This window comes from Melanotaenia boesemani, chromosome 16 (assembly GCF_017639745.1).
Source record: "Melanotaenia boesemani isolate fMelBoe1 chromosome 16, fMelBoe1.pri, whole genome shotgun sequence".
Lineage (NCBI taxonomy): Eukaryota > Metazoa > Chordata > Actinopteri > Atheriniformes > Melanotaeniidae > Melanotaenia > Melanotaenia boesemani.
In genome coordinates this window covers 22,779,371-22,801,739 of record NC_055697.1, presented here as the reverse complement: position 1 = coordinate 22,801,739, position 22,369 = coordinate 22,779,371, and the positions used below count along the sequence as shown (strand labels likewise).

General features: G+C 36.6%; 2 protein-coding genes across 3 annotated transcripts; both read left to right on the top strand.

Annotated features, from left to right (window-relative positions):
- The first annotated feature begins 415 nt into the window (after positions 1 to 415).
- On the top strand, positions 416 to 10,800 carry ifngr1l (interferon gamma receptor 1-like). 2 transcript variants are annotated; one of them, XM_042010096.1, is made up of 7 exons: positions 416 to 649; positions 6,180 to 6,303; positions 6,727 to 6,911; positions 7,262 to 7,446; positions 7,627 to 7,789; positions 10,194 to 10,306; positions 10,407 to 10,800. In XM_042010096.1, the coding sequence occupies exons 1-7, from the start codon at positions 583 to 585 to the stop codon at positions 10,734 to 10,736; spliced, it is 1,167 nt and encodes a 388-aa protein (XP_041866030.1). In that variant the 5' UTR covers positions 416 to 582; the 3' UTR covers positions 10,737 to 10,800. The 2 variants fall into 2 exon arrangements, with proteins under 2 accessions (XP_041866030.1, XP_041866029.1); XM_042010095.1 differs by having other exon boundaries at positions 417 to 649; positions 6,180 to 6,306; positions 6,730 to 6,911.
- A 2,195-nt stretch (positions 10,801 to 12,995) lies between these two features.
- On the top strand, positions 12,996 to 20,298 carry il22ra2 (interleukin 22 receptor, alpha 2). Its single transcript, XM_042010097.1, has 6 exons — positions 12,996 to 14,250; positions 15,198 to 15,318; positions 16,005 to 16,189; positions 16,568 to 16,710; positions 18,813 to 18,970; positions 19,406 to 20,298. Exons 1-5 carry the CDS (start codon positions 14,187 to 14,189, stop codon positions 18,960 to 18,962), a joined length of 663 nt encoding a protein of 220 aa, XP_041866031.1. The 5' UTR covers positions 12,996 to 14,186; the 3' UTR covers positions 18,963 to 18,970; positions 19,406 to 20,298.
- Positions 20,299 to 22,369: the final 2,071 nt, after the last annotated feature.

Below are 22,369 nucleotides of genomic sequence, written 5' to 3'. Positions count from 1 at the left end.
TTCTTAAGTATATAAAATACAGTATATAAAAAGTAAACTTTCAATATACTGTCTCAGTTTTAGTATAAAATAAGGATACTCGAAGTACACTTGAATAAACTACTTTTTACTAAGTATTCTAGGGATGGTACATTTCCTAATTACACTGATTATGAATTACAAGGGAACATTTATAAGTCGCGTAAGGATCAATTGTCTGTCGGGTTAGGGGAAAAGAAAAAACTTGCCAAGTTAACAGAAATTTTAAGAGATTCACAAATAAATGGTTTTACTGACAAGATATAAACAAATCAATCATTCGCTTGACTGATTATTTTGTTTAGCTACGTCGCTTCCTGCCTCAAGTGTACAGCAGCCAAACAGCCAATGGAACATTGAAGTGTTTTATCCGGAAGTGGAATCGGATGTTGGGAAACGCAGCACGTCCTCGTAGAACTGCGCGAGCTCTGCAGTTACCTCGGACTGTGGAGTCAGCGTAAAGTCCTGCTGTTTTTCCGCAGCTCTGCAATGATACTTGCTGTCGAGGTGTTTTTCTTTCTGTAACAGCCGAAGAAAGAGGTGGCACTACACTCAGAACAAAGGATGGATTTGATAAAATTCCATCTTCTTTTCCTATTTTTCATACAGATCAACTGTATGTCGGCCCAGGGTAAGTATGCTAATAACCTCTCATCTGTGTTTTAAATTGCAATGCTATACATTTCACTTGAATTGCAAAATGGCGAATTGCATACAACTCGCCTAAATATTTGTCTGTGTGAACACCAGCTTTCGTTTTACGTGAGTGTTTGTGTGAAAAGGAAAAGGCAATGAGACAATGTCGCGGGGAAACACGGTAATTCCCGGCTAGCTGGCTTTTAGCATGTTGTCCTGGAGGATAACAAGCTAAAAGTTTAGATGGGGTTGCTACAGCAATCTAAGTGGTATAGCAATGTCAAATAATTTGGAAAAGCAAACTAATGCTAAAAGACTGTATTGGTATTTAATGTTTTGCATGTATTGCATGGTATCTTTAAACTAAATCTGACGAGCTTCTGTTTTAGTATCCAGTTTGGATGTAAACAGCTATGAAAGAGTGAGTTTATTGGGGTATTTTAATTGTATATTTAAAGCTGAAAAACAACAACAACACACACACACTGGACCTAAATATTTACTCCCGAAATATGCAATATCATCATGAAAAAGGTGTCAAGTAAGCCTTTTCATGAAAAAAGAAGGTAGCTTTGGGTTAAAAAGTCTGTGGTGTTTTTAGGTTTTTCTTAATTTCCTCTTTGTTCTTTTCACTATTACCCAAGCTCTTATCCCCCAGTGTAGATGCCTAAATTTGTTGACGTCAGCATACTGTTGTTGCTTTGTCAAGGGTAAGAATAACACTCATAATACTCAGTGTGGTGATACTAAACAAAGCAACAGTCTAATATAAAACCATAATTGGTGGCATCAAATTGCATTTAAACTGCAAGACACCATCATCCACCCATTGTCTAGTCTCATTTTAATATTATGGACAAGTAAGAATATTAAATCAGTCAGTTTTCCATTAAACAAAGGAAAGTTTCCATCTTCTAAAATTTAGGGATTTTCAGCTTTGCTATATATAATCAAAATGTTTATTATTATTATTATTATTATTATTTACTCTGAGAAACAGACTGAAATTCAACGATGTCTTCAGTCAAGTACAGTTTTAGGATGACAGTATTGATTTATTGGCTATGAATCTTTTGACAATGTTTGACGTCAAAGTATTTTTCATTTACATAAATAGTTTCATTTCTAGTTGTTAAAATAATTAGCATACATCAGTTAAAGTGGCCACTATTATTCTCTTCCCATCAGCAGTTTTCCCATACATGAAGTGAATTTTCTGAGGGGAATTGAAATCACTTTTAAATATAGTAACTAGGGGGAGAATCAAAACAGTATAAACTAAAGAAAAGATGATGCAAAATTATTTTTCTCAACCATACTTGGTTTTGTTCATCTCATCCACTGCAGACAAATCCTGACTTTCTCTAATTTCTTTTTAGACTTCCCCGACCTGTCTGTTTAGGTACTTGTGGTAACAGCTTTGTCATCAGTAACAGCATAACTTTCCAGTACTAGGTTTGCCAAAGGTTTTGCTTGTAGAGAAAAGTCCCTGGGAAGCTTCTCCAGAGTTAGGGTTAGGATTTTTTAACATCAGTCTGCAAAGTACAAAAAAGGAGAAGAGGTTGTGCTTTTACTTGTAAATCCTTTGTGCAGTGCTAAACCCAAAATCCAATTATTGAAAAAAATTAAACAAAGGGTGCACATCTCAAAGCAAACTTTTATCTGTGGTGTAAGCCAAATAAACAGCTCAGTGTGAGTACTTTGTTCTCCTTCCTTTAGATATCGAGATGTGTGCCCTTTTTTAATTTTTGCAACAGTCTGCAAAGTGTTATTTATTAATCATTCTCACTGCCACCAGTCTGGAATGTGATGCCAGTAATGTGCTTTGTCCTTTGAGTGTGTATGAATCCTATATGATTTACCATTTTATCCACACTATGATTTACATAGAAATCTCATCTCTTCATATGAAACCACCTCCAAATTTGAGGGACCCCTTTGTAGAAATACTGTTTGTAAAATCAACCAGAATATAATCTGAATATGTATTTAAAAAACAAAAAGCTTTTAAAAGCTTTTAGCTGAGACCCTTTGGATTGGATTGTGTGACACCAGTAGCTCCATGTTTCTCTTCACTCCTTTGGTGCACGTTAAAAGTTATTTAGTTGTTTTTTGTTTGTATTGGATTGTACTGTTGGTGATTGTCATTGTTGATTTATTGTAACTAAAAAAAGACTAAACATAACTTTATATCAGTGAATTTAGATTGCATTGAATGAGCACTCACTGATGTCAGATTTTCAGTTTTAAGTGTTTTCAAATGAGGAACATTAATTTTGTTGTCTGGATAAAGTCATGTCTGTGTCAGTTACTTTCATGTAGTTCCAGGGAATTTTTGTATTAACACACAAATGAGCGCTACAGCTTATTTAGAATATATTCAGTCCTTTTGAACTTACCAGAGCTCTGTGGTAAGGTGTTGTGTAGGTTTGACAAGGCTAATGTTGCGTTCAGAAGCTCTAGGATTGTTATACTGAAAGGTCTTGTTATTATACAGGCTACAAATTGTTGTACTTCTCTTACTTTTCTTACTTTTTGGAGGTAGGGGTCATGTAGAGATATTTAATTTGTTTGTTAATCCATTAATGCTCAGAACACAATGATGAGATGAGTCACTGCATTCAACAGCAACTTTCGGTGCATGTGACTGGGGCTTTCCTTGAAAATATCACCTTTACTCTAAAGCTGCTGTCATTTGTGGCCTATTTAAGTTTTATGTTTCACTTTAAAGATAAATACAAGGAATCTGCAGGAGAAGGGAGGACAAAAAAGTGTGTGTTTTGTGGCTTATTTAACCTTTAAGCAGTAAGCTGTCACAGTCACTTTTTTGATTGTGATCAGTGCTCAGTAACAATTTAGAGATGTTGAAATGATAAATTTCTTAGAAAATGTTAACATGCCAAAGCAGGTCCAAAGTTTAATGAAGAAGAAAATGATTCAGAGTATTGTGAAATTGAAGACTTTCTTAAGACATGACACCATCTCTCACCAGGCAGTTTGACTTTCTTAAAAGTAATACTTACTCAACAATCATGTTTTTGTTGTTGAATAAAAGAACTGATTGCTCAGTAGAAGAACTAAAGTTTTAAAGATCTACTCTGAAGTAAATCTGTTGAAATGCCATGTTTTTAATTGTTTTAATTTGCATGGATTTCTATTTATGACAAAACAAAATTTTGATATTTATGTTTAGATATGATAATTTGTTAAAATTATCCCCAAATTCCAGTTAAGTGCTATGAATTCCCAATAATTCCCATAATTTCCGTGGAACGTTTCCCAATTGGAATATTTCTAAAATTTCTGGTAAGTTTCTGGAACTTTACCAGAAATTTTCCTCCCCTTTCCAACCCTACTTATTACAGCAAGTCGCTCAAAGGCATTATCTTTAACAGCGACTCACTGTCACGTAATATCAGTGATCTGTACAAACAGCTGGCCATATGTTGCAACTGCATTTTCCGGGAATGTGTGATCTATCAAATACTTTGCTCTTAGATGTAGCTTTCATTGTTGTTTGGTTTCAGTCATTGTCATTCTCAAAGTTTCTGCTGTATTAAATGACCTTAACTTCTGAGATCTGTTAAAGGAAGTATTCATGGATAAGTAGGGTATGGAGTAAGCTTTCATTTTTCTTAGTTAAAAAGTCTGCTGTAGAAAATATCACATGTCGAAAATAGGTTAAAAAATTGACATAAAGAAATAGAAAAACAAGCAAACACAAATAAACATTATTTTAAGATGTGGAAACGCATCAAATGTTATGCTGAGTTATAAAAGTAAGTCAAACTTATAACTTCACCAATGGTAAAAAGAAAAAAAAAGTTTTTGCTGCTACATGGTGTGCCTTGCTTTGCAGCACAAGTAACCTAGTTTTGAGACAGATATGATCTGTTTTCTCTTTCTGCTTTTGTCAGATGTTCTTGCTTTGTAGATACAAAACTGTCAGCGTTTCCTTCAAGTTCAAGTTGTATTTTATTTCCACATGTTTAGGTTAAGTCTTGTTTACCTGAACATAAAGTTGCATGTTATTTTGTTACAAGCTTTGCCAGGATTGTCACTTAAAATCTGCACTAAATGTTTTGTTTTTTTTATCACAGATTTAGTTGAAATAAAATGATGTAAACGCACTTGAGCTCCATCAAATGTCAAAGAAGAGAAAAGAAAGTATCTATATTAGTGTGTGAGACTGTGTGTGGAATTAGTGGGTGACAGGCCTCAACAACCAGTCTTACAGTTGTGGTTATCACTTCTTTACAGTATGTCAGCTACCATATGTGCTTTCACTTTTAACTGTTCTCACCTCAGCAGTGTATTTGGGAGTTCTTTTTTTTCCCTGTGTATTTTGGGGCAGATGTTATTACGTGCATATGTGTAAATGTTAGTTCACAGAGGAAATGAAACTGAAATGATTTTTTTTTTTTTATCTCAAGATGTTTGATAATATAGATGATTCATCCTCGTGTGGGTGTACTTAACACATTTGAAGAGTGTCTGAAAACTGATCAGAGTCCAGTTTTACACTGTACACGAGAAATCCGTGCTTACCTTGAATTTTATTGCCCATTTCCCAATTTTCTTAGTCATTTATATAATCTGGAAAAAAGTTAAGGCTTTTTTTGTTGTGTGTTGGCACAACAACTAGTCAGCTATGAATGTTTTCCTGTAAGTATCATGACACGGAGTTGAAATTACAGACCTGTTTAAACGTGCAACAAATAAAGAGCCAGCATTTTTCAGCACTCTTGACGTCGGCCTTTAAAATGCTCTTCCTGTAAAGTTGCAAAAGGAGGGAAGTGCGGATCAGTTTCAGTGCTGGTTAAAAGGAAACTAACTTTTTTTTTTTCCCCTCTTTGGATTTGAAGAAGTTCACGCACACACACATACACACACACACAAAAACATATTTGGAAGTTTTATAAAAGTTGTAGCAGTTGTGAATTTAAGAGTTCAGAGTAACTGTGCTAATGCATTTGCTTTATCACGCCACTGTTTTTAAAGACATTAAAACATTTCTGCACTCTATTTATGGTAAAAGAAAAGAGCAAGAAATCTTGACTGTATGTTCCTGTATTCATTTCCTCTTAGTTATTTTAGTCTGTGAGAAAACTGCCTTCCATGTCTGTGTGAGAACATACACACACTGATTGTGGTTAATCTGTGGTGTGTTATTCAACAGTTTTCTCAGTCTGCCCTCTTGTGGGACATTTTAGTTACTAAACCTAAGTCCCACATATAGCAAAGTCACACTCACTGAGAATAAAGCCAGATTTAGAGATTTAATGAGTTTTTTTTACTCATCTAAGTGTTTGTGATAGTTTTTCATTGTAACTTTCTGTTATTATGAAACTATATCTACGCTACGCATTTCTTGCTTGTGTTTTGCTGAAAGCTGCATTCTGGGTAAAAAGTTATGTTGTTGAAAGGGTGGTTTACTTTCTGCTGTACGGTTTGGTGATTAGGTACTTCATTGTTAAATGCTTCAGCTTATCTCCATAGTGACACTTGTTATCCTGTCTCCACAGTAGAGCCGCCGTCGAACGTGACACTCCACTGCAAAAACCTATGTAACATCTTGACGTGGAACTACACCAAAATCACTCCTGGGCTCAGATTCAGAGTGGATATAAATTCACTTTCAGGCCTAAATGGGTATGGGTTTGTTTCTCTTTACACATTACCTGCTTTTAGCGTTTAACCTACAAGTCCTCCTCCTGAAGGCTGGAGGGGGGCAAACTGGTCAGATATTTGGCTCTTCCAAAAAATGTGGCCATGCATATTCACGATTAAAACAATTGGAGACATAAAAGATAAAAGATGGAAAAGATGACTTTTTAATAGTGTATGTAACTGCAAAAAAATTAAGACTGTAGCTGCAATTGATGGTTAAGATGTGTTTTGTAGAATCGTTACAATCTCAGTGTTATAATACATTAATTAACAATATCTGACAGAGCAAAAATATATTTCCCATAATGCAACTAATAGCAATTAGTTTTTAATAGGTAACCAGGTTAATTGCTTATAATAGCTCTTGATAAAATAACAAAATTGATCTTGTATTTGGTTTCCCAGGTGTCCTCAACAACTTTGGGTCGACCAACCTCTTCTTCAAGCTGATGTTTCATGTTACTCTGAGCCAAAGGACTCATACTTAGTCAAAGTAACGGCTGTGATCGGTGATACTGAATCAGCTCCATCCCCCAAAGAAGGAATCACATTCAGCTATTATAAGGACTCTGACACTAAACAGAAATGTGAGTAGTGATGTAGGAAATATTCAATGAGCTTACAAGGAGGACAGTTAATTTGATGAGTTCATGTACTTAAATGGAAGAGAGCATGAAATAACATAATTTTAAAAAGCTAGAAAAACCAGACGGTTTTGGTGATGTTGCAGTCTGCAACAACATAACCACATCTCACACACTGCTCCTTATGAAAAGCAGTGATTTGAGCTACATGCAAACTTTTGAACTATTAGATGTTACGTTTGGTTTCGTCTTTGGCTTCTGTTCGTTACTTTTGCCACACTTTTGTTTCTTATCCTGTTAGAACGGAAATCTTAGTCTGACTAATAATTCATACATGTTTTTGTTTGTTCCAGGTTATGTGGACCTACCTTCAGTTACCATAACTTCTCAACCCCAACGCCAAGCCCGGTTTCACTTTGATCATCCCTGCCTGCTGTACCACCAAAAACTGCCTGAATGCAAAAAATCCATGAAGAAGAATGATGAATTTGGGGAGCCGCTGCAATTTTTTACATACAACGTTGTGGTCATCGGCACGGTCAGACTGCACAGAGTTTCACATCTTCTTGGCTTGATGTTAAAACACTCAAACTATACTGCTTTTAGTAGTTTCAGCAGTGTTAAAACAAACTATGATATTGCATCATCACATTGCTCAACTTGTGAACAAATGACTAATTTCACTGTTATATTGAAAGTCAGCCTATGTGTGTGATAGGGCGAAACCCACAAATTCGATTGTGATGAGAGGATGTGTGAGGAGATGCTGGATATGAATGATGAACACAAATTCTGTCTGAGGATTGAAGGAGAACTGGAGACGATGTCTGTGAAGTCTACCCAAGAGCACTACTGCACCCTACCTCTATCACCATCTTTGCGTGAGTAATTTTTTTTTTTCTTCTGGCGGGTTTGTTTTTTTTTTGTTTTTTTTTTCCTTAATGATCAGAAAACCATTCAGTTTATTTAAGCGACCATTGCTGAAAATAATGACTTGATGGTAGACTGCAGGTTGAGTGGTTACATGCAGTTGTTGTCAACTAGGTCAAATAAATGTATGCCTTCTTATTTCCAACAGCCAATTATTATTTATAAGCACATCGGTAGCATTGGCGGAGCTATAACCTCCGCCACCCTGAAACACCCCTGTCTGAGTTTTTAATTTGTAACCTGATTTTAACTTAAGTGAATTTACGTACAGTATATTGTACAGTGGAATGTTTGTTTTGGAAATTTTGTTGCTTGCATTGTTCGTTTACAAGCCCTGTTTCCACCAGTGGGTAAAGGTCGGCATGCATTTTTTGCATTTCTACAGGCGAAAAATGGAATAGGGAATAGGGATAGGTTCCAGAACATCTGACCCAACCTGTCCTGCTGTTTGGGATCGTTCCTTTGGGGTCCCAGTCTTACCCACCCGACCAAAACGGGTGGAGTTTGACACACTGCAATCCTTTCAATGGTCAAAATAATCATCACTCCCTGTGTGATCTGGCACTAAGAACAAAGCGACAACAGCATCATGTTTAAAAATACCATGGATTTTTTGTTTGTGTAAAGCCACATGCCAAGAAGGGAGAACACAACCTGCTGTATTTCTCCTCCACTGATTCTGTGTAGTGTTCTTCTTTGTTATAACTCAAGGAAGATGTCACACTACTATGACATCATGCTATTACGTACTTGACACATCTATCCAGAGGCGGACTGGGGTAAAAAAGTGGCCCGGGAATTTAGTACCCAACTGGCCCTCTAAGGGGCCGGGGTGGCATATGATGGAGGTGGATGATGCCGATGGATGATGGCGGGGAGTGATGGAGGTGGATGCTGGCGGTTGAACAAATACGTTCACATATATATTCAAGACAGAAAAATATGCACGTAAACATTATTGAAGAGATAATGACACATCATTTCACCTGAGACCTTAATTAGAATTTATTAATTAAATGAGAACAACGGCAGACACATTCGTCAGGTGGCCAACAATGACCTACTTGAAGAGAACGAAGAAACAGAGCTGGAGGTTGAGGCCTAGCAGTACCAGTAGTAGCAGAAGTCATAGACGGTAATAAACTTATTAGACTAACTAGACAGCAGCTACAGAAAATTGAGAAAAATAGTTCATATTTTTCATCTGGGGAAAAATACAGCTAGTAAAAAAAACTATCAACTTTACCATCATGCCACTGTTGCTGGTCTCTGGTGACTGCTGTGCCGTGTTGTCCTCCTCATTACTATGATTATCTTCACTCTAGATAGGAGAGTAGCACCTTGTTAGTAAGGCACTTAAACAACACTATCACATTAAAATAGTAGAATTTACCGTTGTACTCAATTATGGTGTTAAGCATCATACACATTTTAATTTTTTATTAATTTTTATTCATATCTGTAGATGATTTTTCTTATGTGTATGTATATGTTTTTACCTCGTCAAGTGTGTATGGGCTGCTCTCCTCCGTGACACTTTCACTCAGATTGCTGCTGAGGATGAGGATGATGATGTTGCTGAAAATATCTTTGCCAGTTTCTGAAACTTGGCCGCATCTGCTTGTAGTGTGTTCCTTTTTTTCTCTCTACTTTTGCGCTCCTCCTTTACATTTCTTCATTTGTGCCCGGGTGATTGATTGATGAAGATGAAAAAGAGGAGGGGGGGCATGTACCCCAGCTGTGATTGGCCAAGAGCCCCATGGCCGAGGTGAAAGAGGTCTGACACACACCCATGTAGTTCAGTGTTGATTAGCCATGCGCTTGACAAACTGTTAACACATTAAATGCCAGCCCAACTGCATTTTTTTTTCCGGCCTCTCCGGCCCCGCTGACAAATTGGCCCACTGGGAAAAGTCCTGGTACTCCTGATGGCCAGTCCGCCCTTGCACCTATTGTTATCCGGTTGATGCGCTGCCAACTGGTTAAAAGATGCAGTTGGCTGTGGAAAAGCAAGAGAGATCAGGGATTTCTGAACCAAACCAGCCGTACCTTACAGACTTGGACCTCTTTTATTGTTGGAAAGTCTGATTAGTTACCTCTACAATTAAGTATAACTTGTAAGGATCGTGTTTCTGTAGAATGAAAAACCTCTCAACATGAGGGTAGTACCTACAAAAAATGTGCCAAAATCACTTTTGAGCCCCAACAGTTTGGCACCTCCTCGTCATAATAATTACCAGCTAGGTCCCATTTTGCTGTGGGATGGCTTCCATTGGCAGATTGATGGTGTGCATTTTGAGCTTCATCACTTGTGTCACACACATTTTTATGCTCTTGTTTTTATTTTTTGTCTAGGTTACACCTGGCCCATCTGGGTCAGTCTGGCAGGGTTTGCGGCATTAGCTTTGATCTTCTACATGGTTTACCGCAAAATTACCAAACCCTCAACTCAACTACCCAAATTTATGGTATGTTTTTGTTCTGCCAGCTCTGATTTAGCTCACTTACTGCTAACATTTTTTTTTACTCAATTTCTTCACTCACTAAATTCTTCTTTGTGTCTTGAAGGACCGTTCCATATCACAGCCCCGTCCGTTGCAACCAGTTCTGGACTCTCCTGATGAGGTCTGTTTTGTTGATCCAGAGCCTTTGTCACCGACACCTCTAATACCAACCACTGATGAAGACTGCCAGGATAATTGCAACCTTAATAATGGATCTATAGATGATGTACGAATGCAAATTGGGATATCGTCTATGGATGATAGAGCACCTGGAGACATGGAAGAAAGGAGCCCAAATGGTTCAAGGTCTCCCTACATGGATGGGAGGGACTTGGACGGTAAAGATGTTGGGGCAGTCCTGTCGGAGTACGAGAGCCGTGCGGCCTTATTCTGAGCCAAATATTTGAGCCTGACACTGGAGGATAGCACTGAGGGATACCGTCACTGATGGCAGAGAGGAGAAATCGTTAGAATTTCACTTGATGACAATGTAAATTAATTTTTTTCTTCTTATTAATCACCAAAAATGAGAAGTATCTTGACTGTATAGGTTGTTTGGGCCTACATTAACAAAAAAAAACTGGTTCATAACCAGTAAAGTTATGAACCTTTACTGTTAACACAAGTGTTACTTTTTCAACATTTAATTATTGCTGTAAATCTAAGCGCTGCGACAGAATCACTCAAGATCATTTACATTTCCTACTGCAATGAAAAAATCTGGCCGAAGAGGCGTTATTATTTCAACAGGAGGGGAAAAGGTTAATATTTACAGTGTTAACAGTGAAAACACTGTTGAAAATTACGTTACAGGAAGAAAATTCTCAAATCCTGCAATTGTCTTACAATGAAATCTGAACATCAGAAAAAAGTTGAATTACCTTTTTAACAAGGTTCGTCGATTAGGGGGGAAAAAAGGCTGAAAACGCAATTAAGCCAATTATGTTGACATTAACTGAATTCTGCCAAGAGGAACAATTGCCATGATGCGTTCAGGACTCTGCTCTGCAGTCTCGGCTTCAACTACATTTACATGAACTCTGGAATGTATCCTACAGTCCCATCATTTATGACAGACATTGCATAATCTATTAGTCTCTGAGCTGGGACAAGAAAATACTGAATTTACTGTGTTGTAAATATCCTTTTGATCATTTGTACATTTTTTTTCCTAAATAATGCTAAATACTTTAGTTTCATGTATGTCTGATAGCACCTTAAAGTTTCATAGAAATTAAATTTAGAGCATTAACTGTAATGTTTTTTGTTCTCCAGTACGAGGGCAGTTCCTAATGAGTTATTTAATCAAGTTGCTGTTACACTCAAAATTGGGATGGAGAAAACAAATTCTTTGTCAATTCTTGTAAAAGAATATTAAATGCAAATGAGCTTTTGCTATCAAATTCAAACATAAAATCAGCTGATTCTCAGATTGTTTTGCACTAATGTAAATAAGCTGGTTCAACATAATCTACTGAACTTGGATGGCGCCTGATATCTCTGCATCAATATTCATCCTGTAAAAGTAGTCCATATGTAATTGCTTAAATTTGTACTCTTGCACTGCTTCATTTATTCATTCATGTTTGGTAGGCTGAACTGAGTGTGCTTTTTTTAATTATGCTTGTTGTAAATTTTTAATACTAACTGGCTGGTAAACTTTCTTTCTTCTGTTTAAAATGCCAAGTTATATTTCATGCAACTTGATGGAAAAGGTAAAGGGTGGTGAAAGAAGAAGCCAAGAAATTGATGGTGCATGTCAGGAGAAGTGCGGTCTTATCTAAGGAATGCATTTTACAAGTGCGCTTATGGGTTAATGTGTTTTTAGTTTAGATTTTGCTTCCAGGTGGATGAGTCCAACTTTTTAAACCAAAGCACTTTGCCTCATTACCTAGGGTTATTTGTGGAGATGCTGATATTGTATATTAGCTTGTGCCTGTACCACATTTTAGAAAGGGGAGAAAAGATTAAAAAATAAGATTTTGCTGAGGTTAAGCAAATTAAAAGTTTACAGAAGAAAAGATGAAAGAAAAAAAACGATCAAACTTTTAATTTTATACAGATCTGTCCTGGAAGTTGCTGTGGCTCAGAGGTTTTGTCCTCATTGATCATTTCAATGAAGATGCAAACATTTTCCACTGTAATGCTGCATCTACGTAGTCATGCAGGGAAGTTGGTATTTCGATGAAAGAGGTTATTGCTGTAGGACCTGCAGTTCTCTTGAAATCATTATATCTGTCTGGTTCTGTACGTGTTCGTTGTTTAGGGAAGAAAAATGTGCCATGATGGTTCATGACATTTCAGCAGCCCAAGGTGTTCCCTCCTCTTTAATCAGTAATTGCGACAAGGTAGATCTCCTTTGTTTCCTTCCTCTTTCCTTTGCGTGGGCACAGAGAGGTATGTCTTTGTTCCAATAACGGATGTAAACAGACGTTATTATTTGTGCCTGTTGTTCTTGGTGTGTGGTTTGAAGAGAGATGCTCAGGTTTTCTGGTCATATCCTGTAACGGTCATCTTGTGAAATAAACTACATAACAATTACGCCTTGTTCAAAACCTTTTATCTAGTTGTGTTTTAGTTGTTTAATTTTTATTAAACAAGATTATTTTTAAAGTAATTTTCTTTTATTCATTGCATTTTGTATACTTTGATAATTTGTTAGTGCATTAATTTCTCTACTTGTTAGCCTCAGTGTCATTATGGCTGAAAAGACGCTGCTGAGGTAAATGTTCCCGCCTGCTCTGATTGGTCAGCTCCACTGGCCTGATCAGGCTGGGCCTACCACTCCATATTAGTTTACTAAAATGTTTAATTTGACTCAAAATGATGCCACATCCCTTAGTGCAGAATTCATGATCCACCTGAAATAATTAAAGATGCTCGCATATTATACAAAAACATTTCAACACTAAGTTTGACTTCATGAGGACGATTTTTCAGATTTCTTTGTTTCACAACATGCTCTCAGTTACAAAACCTACTGTTGAAAAATAATCATTTTCTTCAGTTCATAAATGTTCATGTATGATGGCTACAGAGGTACGATCATATGGACGCTGTAGGCATTATACGTCGTGCAGTAGATAATTTGCACATCTGATTATTTTTAGACAACACAATTACTGTAAAAATATTGACCTTAACAGCATAATTAATTCTTAGCAGGGTGGAAGTGTCAGAAAAAGCCTCGGATCTCATGTGACCACCTCCTCTTCCTCAACCCTGATAATGTAACACATTTCTAGTCAACTTGATGGTACCAGTAACACGATCAGACAGCAGGTTGGTGGTAAATAAACACAAACTGGGTCAACCTGAGGCGGGACAGGGTGATACTTCTTTAAATCTGTCAGATACTTTATGACCTGATGAGAGAAGTATGACTTCCAAGAACTGTGATGAAAAGGTTTTACAAGAGGAAAACCACAGGTAGAAATAAACTGAATAGTGGCTGCATTTCCGTTTTTGGTTCCCAGAAAAGTGTGCGTGTGCATGGTCACTTTAATAAGACAAGAAAAGTGAAATTTGTGCTTAATAGGTGTAGTAATTTGCGTACGTGTTGTGTATGTGGTGTGTTAGGAAACAATATGAGATATTTAAATAAGTAAAAACAACATGCTGACATGCATATTCACACATACTTTACGGCGAGAACTTTGGTAAAGTGATCTGTCACTGTTAAGAAACAAAAGACTGACTCAACCGGAGTATCCTCCCTGTGTTAGAAATGCCAAGCTGGTGGCATTTAGAAGGGGGAAGTTGACTGGCTGTTAAAGGTAGCAGGGCTGCACACAGCATCAGTCCTGCGTGGATCGTTGTGTCGTCCACAAACAGCATCAACACCATGACCTGTCTGCTGCTCGGCACCGTGCTGCTGGGGAACCTGGCCATCTGTGCCACAGCACAAGGTAAATCACCTCACATCACGATCCCACTTTATTTTTATACTTTAAATGTTGAGTTTAAAATCTTAAAGCACCTGTAACAAAACCAAGAAGTCTAAATTTATTAGTTATAAATCAAAAGCAATCCCAAGTCTGGGATAGGTTTTTAAAATTAAACAACGGAAGCTAAACTGTAAATAATTTTACAGTAAAGTCTTTTCAGATGTTTGTCAGTGATCACGAGTGAGTGTAACCTGCGCTGTGTCATTAATTATTCAAGGATAGGAACAGAGGTCACAAGGACCTCAAGAGGCTGTCATTTAATTATTAAAGTTGAAGCAGGTACAGAAAACATTATACATTTTTATGCATTTGACTTACCACTGCAGCGCTTTTAGGTCAAATTTAAAACCAAGTGGCTCAATGGAGTAATGAAAAGAAGACATTTTGCACAAAGGTTTTGAATTTGGAAACAGAAATCGTGTTATCTTGGGTTTTCAGGACCATGAATTTCTCACTAAATCAAAGAAAATTACATTCAGACAAATCTAATAACTTGATCAAACTTTAATAAAACTCTCAGGATATTTACTCAAATTGGTTCAAAAGACAAAATACAGAATAACAGGTGAAAACTGGGGGACTCTTCCTTCTTCAGTCCCTGTGATGACATCTTTATGATGAGCCACTTGGTGTCTCTGGAAGCTCCTCTTGGCCAAATAAACTATTTTTTTCTTTCTTTTTCTACTTTTTTATGTTGAAATTTCAGAGCTGCAGCTTGGTGAAAAAGATGCAGTGATATAAGATGTTTTGGATGTGTAATGGATGCTTTATTTTTTTAATTAGATTTTCTTTTCTCCATCTCTTCTTGTTTGTTATCTTACAAGAAACTTGAATAATGAACAATGTTATCAAATAATTTGTAATGACAGTCATTTTTTACTGAAGCTCACCCTGAACCACTTCTTAAGTTCCAGAGTCGCTCACTCCACCTGAACAGGTGAGGTTTGACTCTGTAGACTACAAAAACATCCTGCACTGGACTCCGCCCACTAACAGCTCCTCGCTGCAGTACAATGTACAATGGAAAATGTGAGACATCACACACAAACACACACACACACATTCAGTATGTTTAGGTTATAGAGTTTTTTTTTTTTTTACTTCAACAAAAAGCAAATTTATATGAATATTATTCATATATTTGAAAGTAAATAATAAAGTTCTTCTCAGGCAATAGAAAATCAGCATTAATGCTAATTACAGTTCCAAAGTAAATATTTTTCCTTATTTATTAAAAAATACTTTTATATATGTTTTTTCAACCAAAAAACTTACACTTACACTCAGTTTCATCTGCAGAAACGCATGTCGACCAGTTTAAATCGTACTTCATACAGGTTCCATGAAACTAACCTGCAGGGTGATGACACATATACTTAAAACATGAAAAATACACATATAAACTGAAACTCTGAAGATGTGTGGAACTGAATGGGGAGCTTCTTCTTTAACAGGGTGTTTCTGTCCAGATTAATGAAACTGCACTTAATTTGTATCCCTATTTTCAGTTTTATGACTCCAATCTTAGGAAATATTTTGCATGTATTTTTACACCTCGAACAGATTTTGCCTCACTGAGATACAATATTTCTTATTCCATGTAGTTCTGTTTAAAACAGCAGCACAAAATTAAACAACACAAACTATAAACGCTGTAGATACAGATATAGATCCCTGTAGTTCCTGATTCGACCCCCTCCTCTGTCCCCCGTCAGTTACGGCGAGCAGGAGTGGTTGAATGTGGACGGCTGTCAGGGCATCCAGAAGCTCCAGTGTGACCTCAGCAGCGTCACCACTGACACCAGAGAGTGGTACTATGCCCGGGTGTGCGCCATCTCCGTGCCCACCAGCAGCAAATCAGCCTGGGCCCTCTCGCCCAGATTCAGCCCACGCTGGAACAGTGAGTGTTCGCACAGCTCATCTTCATCCTCATCAGCATCAGCATCATCATCGCAAACAAAATCTGCAGCAAAATCTAATTCTTAGTTTAGAAATTAAATATCTGAATAACAGAAACAAACTTTAAGATTAGAACTGAACTTAATACATATAGAGAGAGTATAAATCAGTATAATCAAACCTTTTACAGATTTTTGTTTTCCGCAAACAATTAAAATCAATTTGGTATCTTAAGTAAATCAAACACATAAACCTATCTTTTCCCTCCATTTTCTTTTAGGTTGGAAAGTTGATATAAAGACTTCTTCCTTTTACTGTATTAATCTGTTGTGACTTAGAGTTTATCATTCTACAAATAAACAAATGTGCATCTCTGCAGCCAAAATCAGCCCTCCAGCACTGAAGCTGAACTTGAACAAGCAAGGCATCGTTGTCCAAGTGAAGCCCCCTCGAGTGCTGGTCCGCAAGATGCACAGCAGTCTGCACCACAAGATCTACGTCATCCAAACCGGTGGAAAAGAGGTGCACATTCATTCATTCATTCATTCATTCATTCATTCATTATTCTACTGTTAGGCTAAATGTTTTGTAGTAGCTTCAGGAAAATGCTAACTTTGTTTTTTATGTTTTTTATTTTTTTATTTTTGAAGACTTAGTAACTGCTTTGATTTGGTGTGTTTCCACTTCCAGTTAAATCAGTTGCAACTCCGGGGACAAGTATTTAAATGATTTCATTTGCACTGCTCATCCTCAAACAGGTTTTTTAGTAACAAAGAAATTGGCCCAAATATGGCCAATTTTAAATACAAACGCACACACACACACACACACACACACACACACATATATATATATATATATATATATACACACACACAAAACTTAAAACAAGCGGGCCAGGCAACACAGGACACCCAAAAACACAACCCAAAAATAGACACATTAGTGCAGTTAAATTATAGAAGGCGTAATAACAGGTTAATAATGATTAGATAATTGTCTTTCCTTTTACAAAATGTTCACGTTGGAATCTAAAATGGTCCACGTAAATGTCCAGTTTGACTTAAGAAGGATTTAGTCTCCTAATCCTTCGCACAGAAAGAAACTATTTGTCCCAGTAACATAGATGTAAAGACGCCTTACAGTTTCCATGGTTACCCCATTAGCTCCTGAACCTGTGACTCTGCATTGGTCATTGATTGGTCGATTGATATTTCTTCATTTCAAACAAATATAACAAAAATTAATTACATATTAGATAAAATTTAAAAACAAAACAGGAAAATTGCAGGATGAAGTAAAAACTTATTTATTCCTGTCCCCTCTTTATAATCATAATTTGATCTTCCTTACAGTTGTCACATTAATCCCTTAAATGTCAGTTTTCAGTTTTAGAGGAAATAAACATAAATAAATACAGAAAAAATACGCATACAAATTCATGTACACATCTGCATATATATGTACATGTGTACACAAACATACACATGCATAGCCACATACATTCACAGAGACAAGCAGTTCCCCCTATATGTAGTCATATACCTATTTATATGTTTATACTCACATACCTGCATATGCACATTTGTTTTTAGCACATATACATACATCCATGCATGTACCCATAAACAATACACACTTGCATTTCTGCATACTCATACACATGTGCATATACCCACACATGCTTATACATTCATATTTTTTACAAGTATAGCTTTATGTACATATTTAATTGTACTGGTTTACATACGTTCTTTTTCTTTATACTCATGTAAATATTCAAAGATTTAAAGGCTTAAAAATGAAAAAGGTTCAAAATTCATCATATATAATTAGTAAAAGGCACAGCAGTAAGTGACAAATTATATATTAAACAAGGTTTTTGATTGTTGCAGATCAAATCATAAAATGAAGGAAAATATTAAATCAGAGTTTCTAATCAAATTGCTTTTGCACTTGGCTCGTTATCTTGTTTTACTTCTCCAATTTTGTGTGAGTGTCCAATGTGTGATCAAGATATTTTAATTCTGAAACTTGTTTGACATGTTAGCCGCTGATCTTAAGATTTAAATCTTTGCCTTCAATCAGAGATCAGCCAAAATGACACTGCTGATGACTGTAGCATTGGTAGAATATTTGAATAGTCTCTATTTTCAGCACCAGATTTATTAGAAATTAGTAAAGTTTGCAATGCTAAAATTTTTTTTACAGAACAGCTCATCAAGTAATAGAAAAAAATACTTAAGCACCTGTTATGTTTGCTGTTTTATCCCCAAAAAACTGTAAATAATTCAAATTTATAAGAAACAGAAAACAGCAGCAGATCCGTACATGGAAGAAGGTGTGATAGAGAACAACTTGAGGCTTTGCTTCATCAATTGTGTCAATGATTTAACTAAATAAACCAGGATTGAAAGAATTACTGCCTTTGTCATGAATTTGTCATGTCGGCATTACCTATTTTTAAACATAAGAGGAAGAAGAAGTGAGAGAGGAAGAGGAATAGCAGCAGATAAAAACAAGAACAACCAAAAGAGCAAAACTTTTAGACCCAGTGGTGGTTACTGCACTCACTTCCTTTAGTCGGACTATTAATCTGTGGAGTTTTACTTTCTCCTCTTCAGAAAGTGTTTGAGATGGACTGCTGCTCCAACAAACTGACTCTGACCAAGCTGAAGCACAACACAAAGTTCTGCCTCCAAGCTCAGACCTTCATCCCTCTGCAGGCCAAAAGCAGCGCTCGAAGCTCTGTGAAATGCGTCACTACGCCCTGATCACACAGGTATCAACACAAACTGTATCTACATCTGAAACCTTTTTTTTCAGCACAGTGAAATCCTGCTAGGAAAAAAAAAACTACTATATCCGTGAGAATATATTCCAGGTGTGATTGTGTCTGCTCTGCACACAGACCAGACCTGTTAGATAGTATCATTGGTGAATGAAAGTCACCCTCGCTGCTGTAACAAAAGATCTCCAAATGAGAAGTTAAGTATCAGCTGTCACAAAACAATCATTGATGCTGCAAGACAGAAAGAGGGAGGGAAAATGAAACTCCTGCAGGAGAAATCTTAGCAGGACAGTTTCCCCCCCATTGACTATAATTACCTCTGCTTACCCCACCCTTGCATCTATTTTTAGATCTGCAACATCATCAAGTCATCCTGAGGAGTGTTTTCTTTTATGTACCTCACTGGTTTTTGTCTCTTTGCTGTAGACACGCTGACTGGATTCGTCACCCATCCCTACAGCTTCAATCATTGCTACCTCGACGGCCGCTGCCATAAATATCTGTGCTTGTAAAAGTGATAACTTTATGATTCCAAGCATTTCGTGCCTGACATGTGGCTTACACTGTGAACCTCCGCTTTATCAGATTGTTTGACTTGAATGATTTCAGTATCCAGTTTCACCTTGGAAGTGTTTTTAAATATTTTGGTGATCCTGAAAATTCTTCTGACTTACTTTAAACTTTTGATGTATAATCTTAAAAAAACAATCTTTCATTCAGGGCTGGAGAGGAACCAATTTTCCATCCGGGAGTTTTATATTTAAGACCAGCCCACTTCTTTTTAATGTGGAGTAAACTGGATAAATCTGTTCACTATTTAAAATCCTGTAGTTTTTATTGTGAAAATAAAAACATTAAAAGCCCAATTTTCTTTATTAATGCACCAGATTACAAAAATATTAAGAAATAAAGAAATTAGCTTCCATGCTTTCATACCTCCCTTTATGAAAGAGCTGCAGCATGGTGCAGAAGCTAAACACACAGAGCAATAAAGAGACTGATATCACTTACACATCTCAATAGACCAAAATGAAGACCCCATTTTATTATAAAATATGAGCAACTTATGTTTCACACAAAGTACTCTCTCTCTCTCTCTCTCCCTCTCTCTCTCTCTCGTGTCCTCTTCTTTTCTTCTGTCTACTTCCTGTCTCCTCACGTGTTTCTTCTGCCACAGGGCATCAAAGAGATTTATTGTTTTCTACACCTACTTAGTTATTTTTATGTCTGAGTTCATTTTCGATTTGACCCACTGAAATGTTTTTCAAATAAGAAAATGTGATTTATTCAGAAATACATTTACTATAATGAAACTGTAATTCTGCTGTTTTCTTTTATGTTAAATGGACTCTGTAGATGCCTCTGGAATAACTAAACAGATCTCTCTGTGGTCAGTAGCTACACTGGAATGAGACCAGTCAGTTTAGCTAAACAAATGACTTATTGATGTTATTCTGCATCTTAGCTATTAAATACACCTGGTCTAGGTAATGATCTACTCTGCAGGTGATCTTACCTTAACCAAATATTGGCCTTTTTGAATTGAGATGGTGTGATCTCAGGGACAAATTGCTGCAAGCTGAACACATGCAGTTATTTATTGTAACATTTACTTATTTCATAACCATATATATTACTGCACATCTGAACAAAACAGGAAGCCTTGACTGCAGGGAACTTTTGTTGTTTAAACATCAACACAAAAACTTAAACTTGCAGCAGACAGATGTAAATCACTTCCCCAAAAACCAGTGACAGTACTACACATATCCAGCAGCTCCGAAATTTCTCCCTCTGGTACACACATAACGATTTTTTTAATCTTATGAAATTTTTTTTATCTGGTCGAGACCTCACACGTGAAGATAAAAAAAAAATGTTTTGATCGTATTGTGTGTGGTGTGCTCCAAAAATGTAATCACAGAACAACACACACATAACGATGCTGTCCCGCAACTCATCTACAATCTAGTCCTCCGAGCCTGACAAACGTCAAAACGTAGAACCATAGCAACAACTGTCAAACAACGAAGAAGAGGAAACATAGTAACAATCGGAAAACACAACACACAGCATGGAAGGGGACATACATGACGAGGGAATGATGGTGGTCTTGGGACTATTGCTAACAGAAAAAGCCATAAATAAAAAAAAAAAAAAAAACAACAGACTGGAGACGGCGTGGACACGGACTTTATTTACTTCCTTGTTTCCCAGCCAGCTCGCTCTCTGATTGGCTACATTCTGTTACCACGTCACCATCCACGGAGTTACAATACAGTCGTCTGCTTTCCTCACAAATATTCCCAGTTGTCGGCTACGACCCATTAAGGAGCGGATTATCGGGACAGATCGCCTAGTAACACACCTCAGACCAAATGATGATGACAAGGAAATCTCACGATGATTGGGCGTTTGCCGTCAGAGGTCGGGATGAGGCAAAATCTGGACAAAAACAGACCAAAAATCGTTATGTGTGTAACAGGCCTTAGATCGCTTTATCAGTGAACTGCCCTGTTCCTTATTTCGCAGGGCAGGCAGAAGGAGAATTAGTTCCTACCCTGAAAGGTCAGCCAAATAAATGTTAATGGTTGGAGAAGATATTTCAATATTAAACCCCCGGTACTGAGAAAAAAAGAAGGAAAAAAAAAAAGAGTTTTGATATCTCTACATTCTGATTTAAAATTTTAATTTGGAATATTTGGGAATTCTGAACACTATTTCTGAATTCTAACCTATAAGCTTGAAATTCTGATGTAAAATCTCAACATTCTGATTTAGGATTTCAAATGCGTGACTGCATATCTAAAAATTCCAATTAGTATTTAAGAACTCTGAGAAGGATCTTATCATTCTGACGTACAATTTTGGAATTCTAAATTGAAAATTCAGATCTGATGACTTAGTAATTCTGATTTATTTTTACAGAATGATTAAGTTTCTCAGAAATTGACTTCTTAGTGTTACAATTAACTTAAACTCAAAGACCACTTGCAGCTTCTTGAAAAAAATTTTCAGATGTAGGCCTTGAGATTAGTTTTATTTCCGTGCTTATGAGATGAGGGTTTTTTATGATTAGAAAACAACAGAACATTAGTACACCCACTTTTTACATTAACCAACACTGTTAGAGCGAAGCCAGTCTGGTCTTTAGTTTATCTACTGATGCAGCCCACTGCCCTCTAGTGAATCTAAAGATGGGTTAAATGCAGAGCTGAATTTCCTAGCCAGGATTAATAAAGTAAAAATGATAATTATTCCCATGATGATACTTAACAGTAAACAGCACAGCCTTAAGGCATTTTTTTAAGTAATACTAAAAATGACTTAGAACTAGATTTTTTTTTATTTATTCTTTTCTTATTTTGCCATAGAAGAAAAACAAAGACA

What these genes read in the sequence shown, in the direction of transcription:
- ifngr1l (XM_042010096.1), top strand. Translation starts at nt 583, where the DNA reads ATGGATTTGATAAAATTCCATCTTCTTTTCCTATTTTTCATACAGATC. An exon ending in CAACTGTATGTCGGCCCAGG is followed by an intron (nt 650 to 6,179) that starts GTAAGTATGCTA and finishes CTGTCTCCACAG; the next exon opens with TAGAGCCGCCGTCGAACGTG. An exon ending in CTCTGACACTAAACAGAAAT is followed by an intron (nt 6,912 to 7,261) that starts GTGAGTAGTGAT and finishes TGTTTGTTCCAG; the next exon opens with GTTATGTGGACCTACCTTCA.
- il22ra2 (XM_042010097.1), top strand. Translation starts at nt 14,187, where the DNA reads ATGACCTGTCTGCTGCTCGGCACCGTGCTGCTGGGGAACCTGGCCATC. An exon ending in ATTCAGCCCACGCTGGAACA is followed by an intron (nt 16,190 to 16,567) that starts GTGAGTGTTCGC and finishes GCATCTCTGCAG; the next exon opens with CCAAAATCAGCCCTCCAGCA. An exon ending in TCCAAACCGGTGGAAAAGAG is followed by an intron (nt 16,711 to 18,812) that starts GTGCACATTCAT and finishes TCTCCTCTTCAG; the next exon opens with AAAGTGTTTGAGATGGACTG.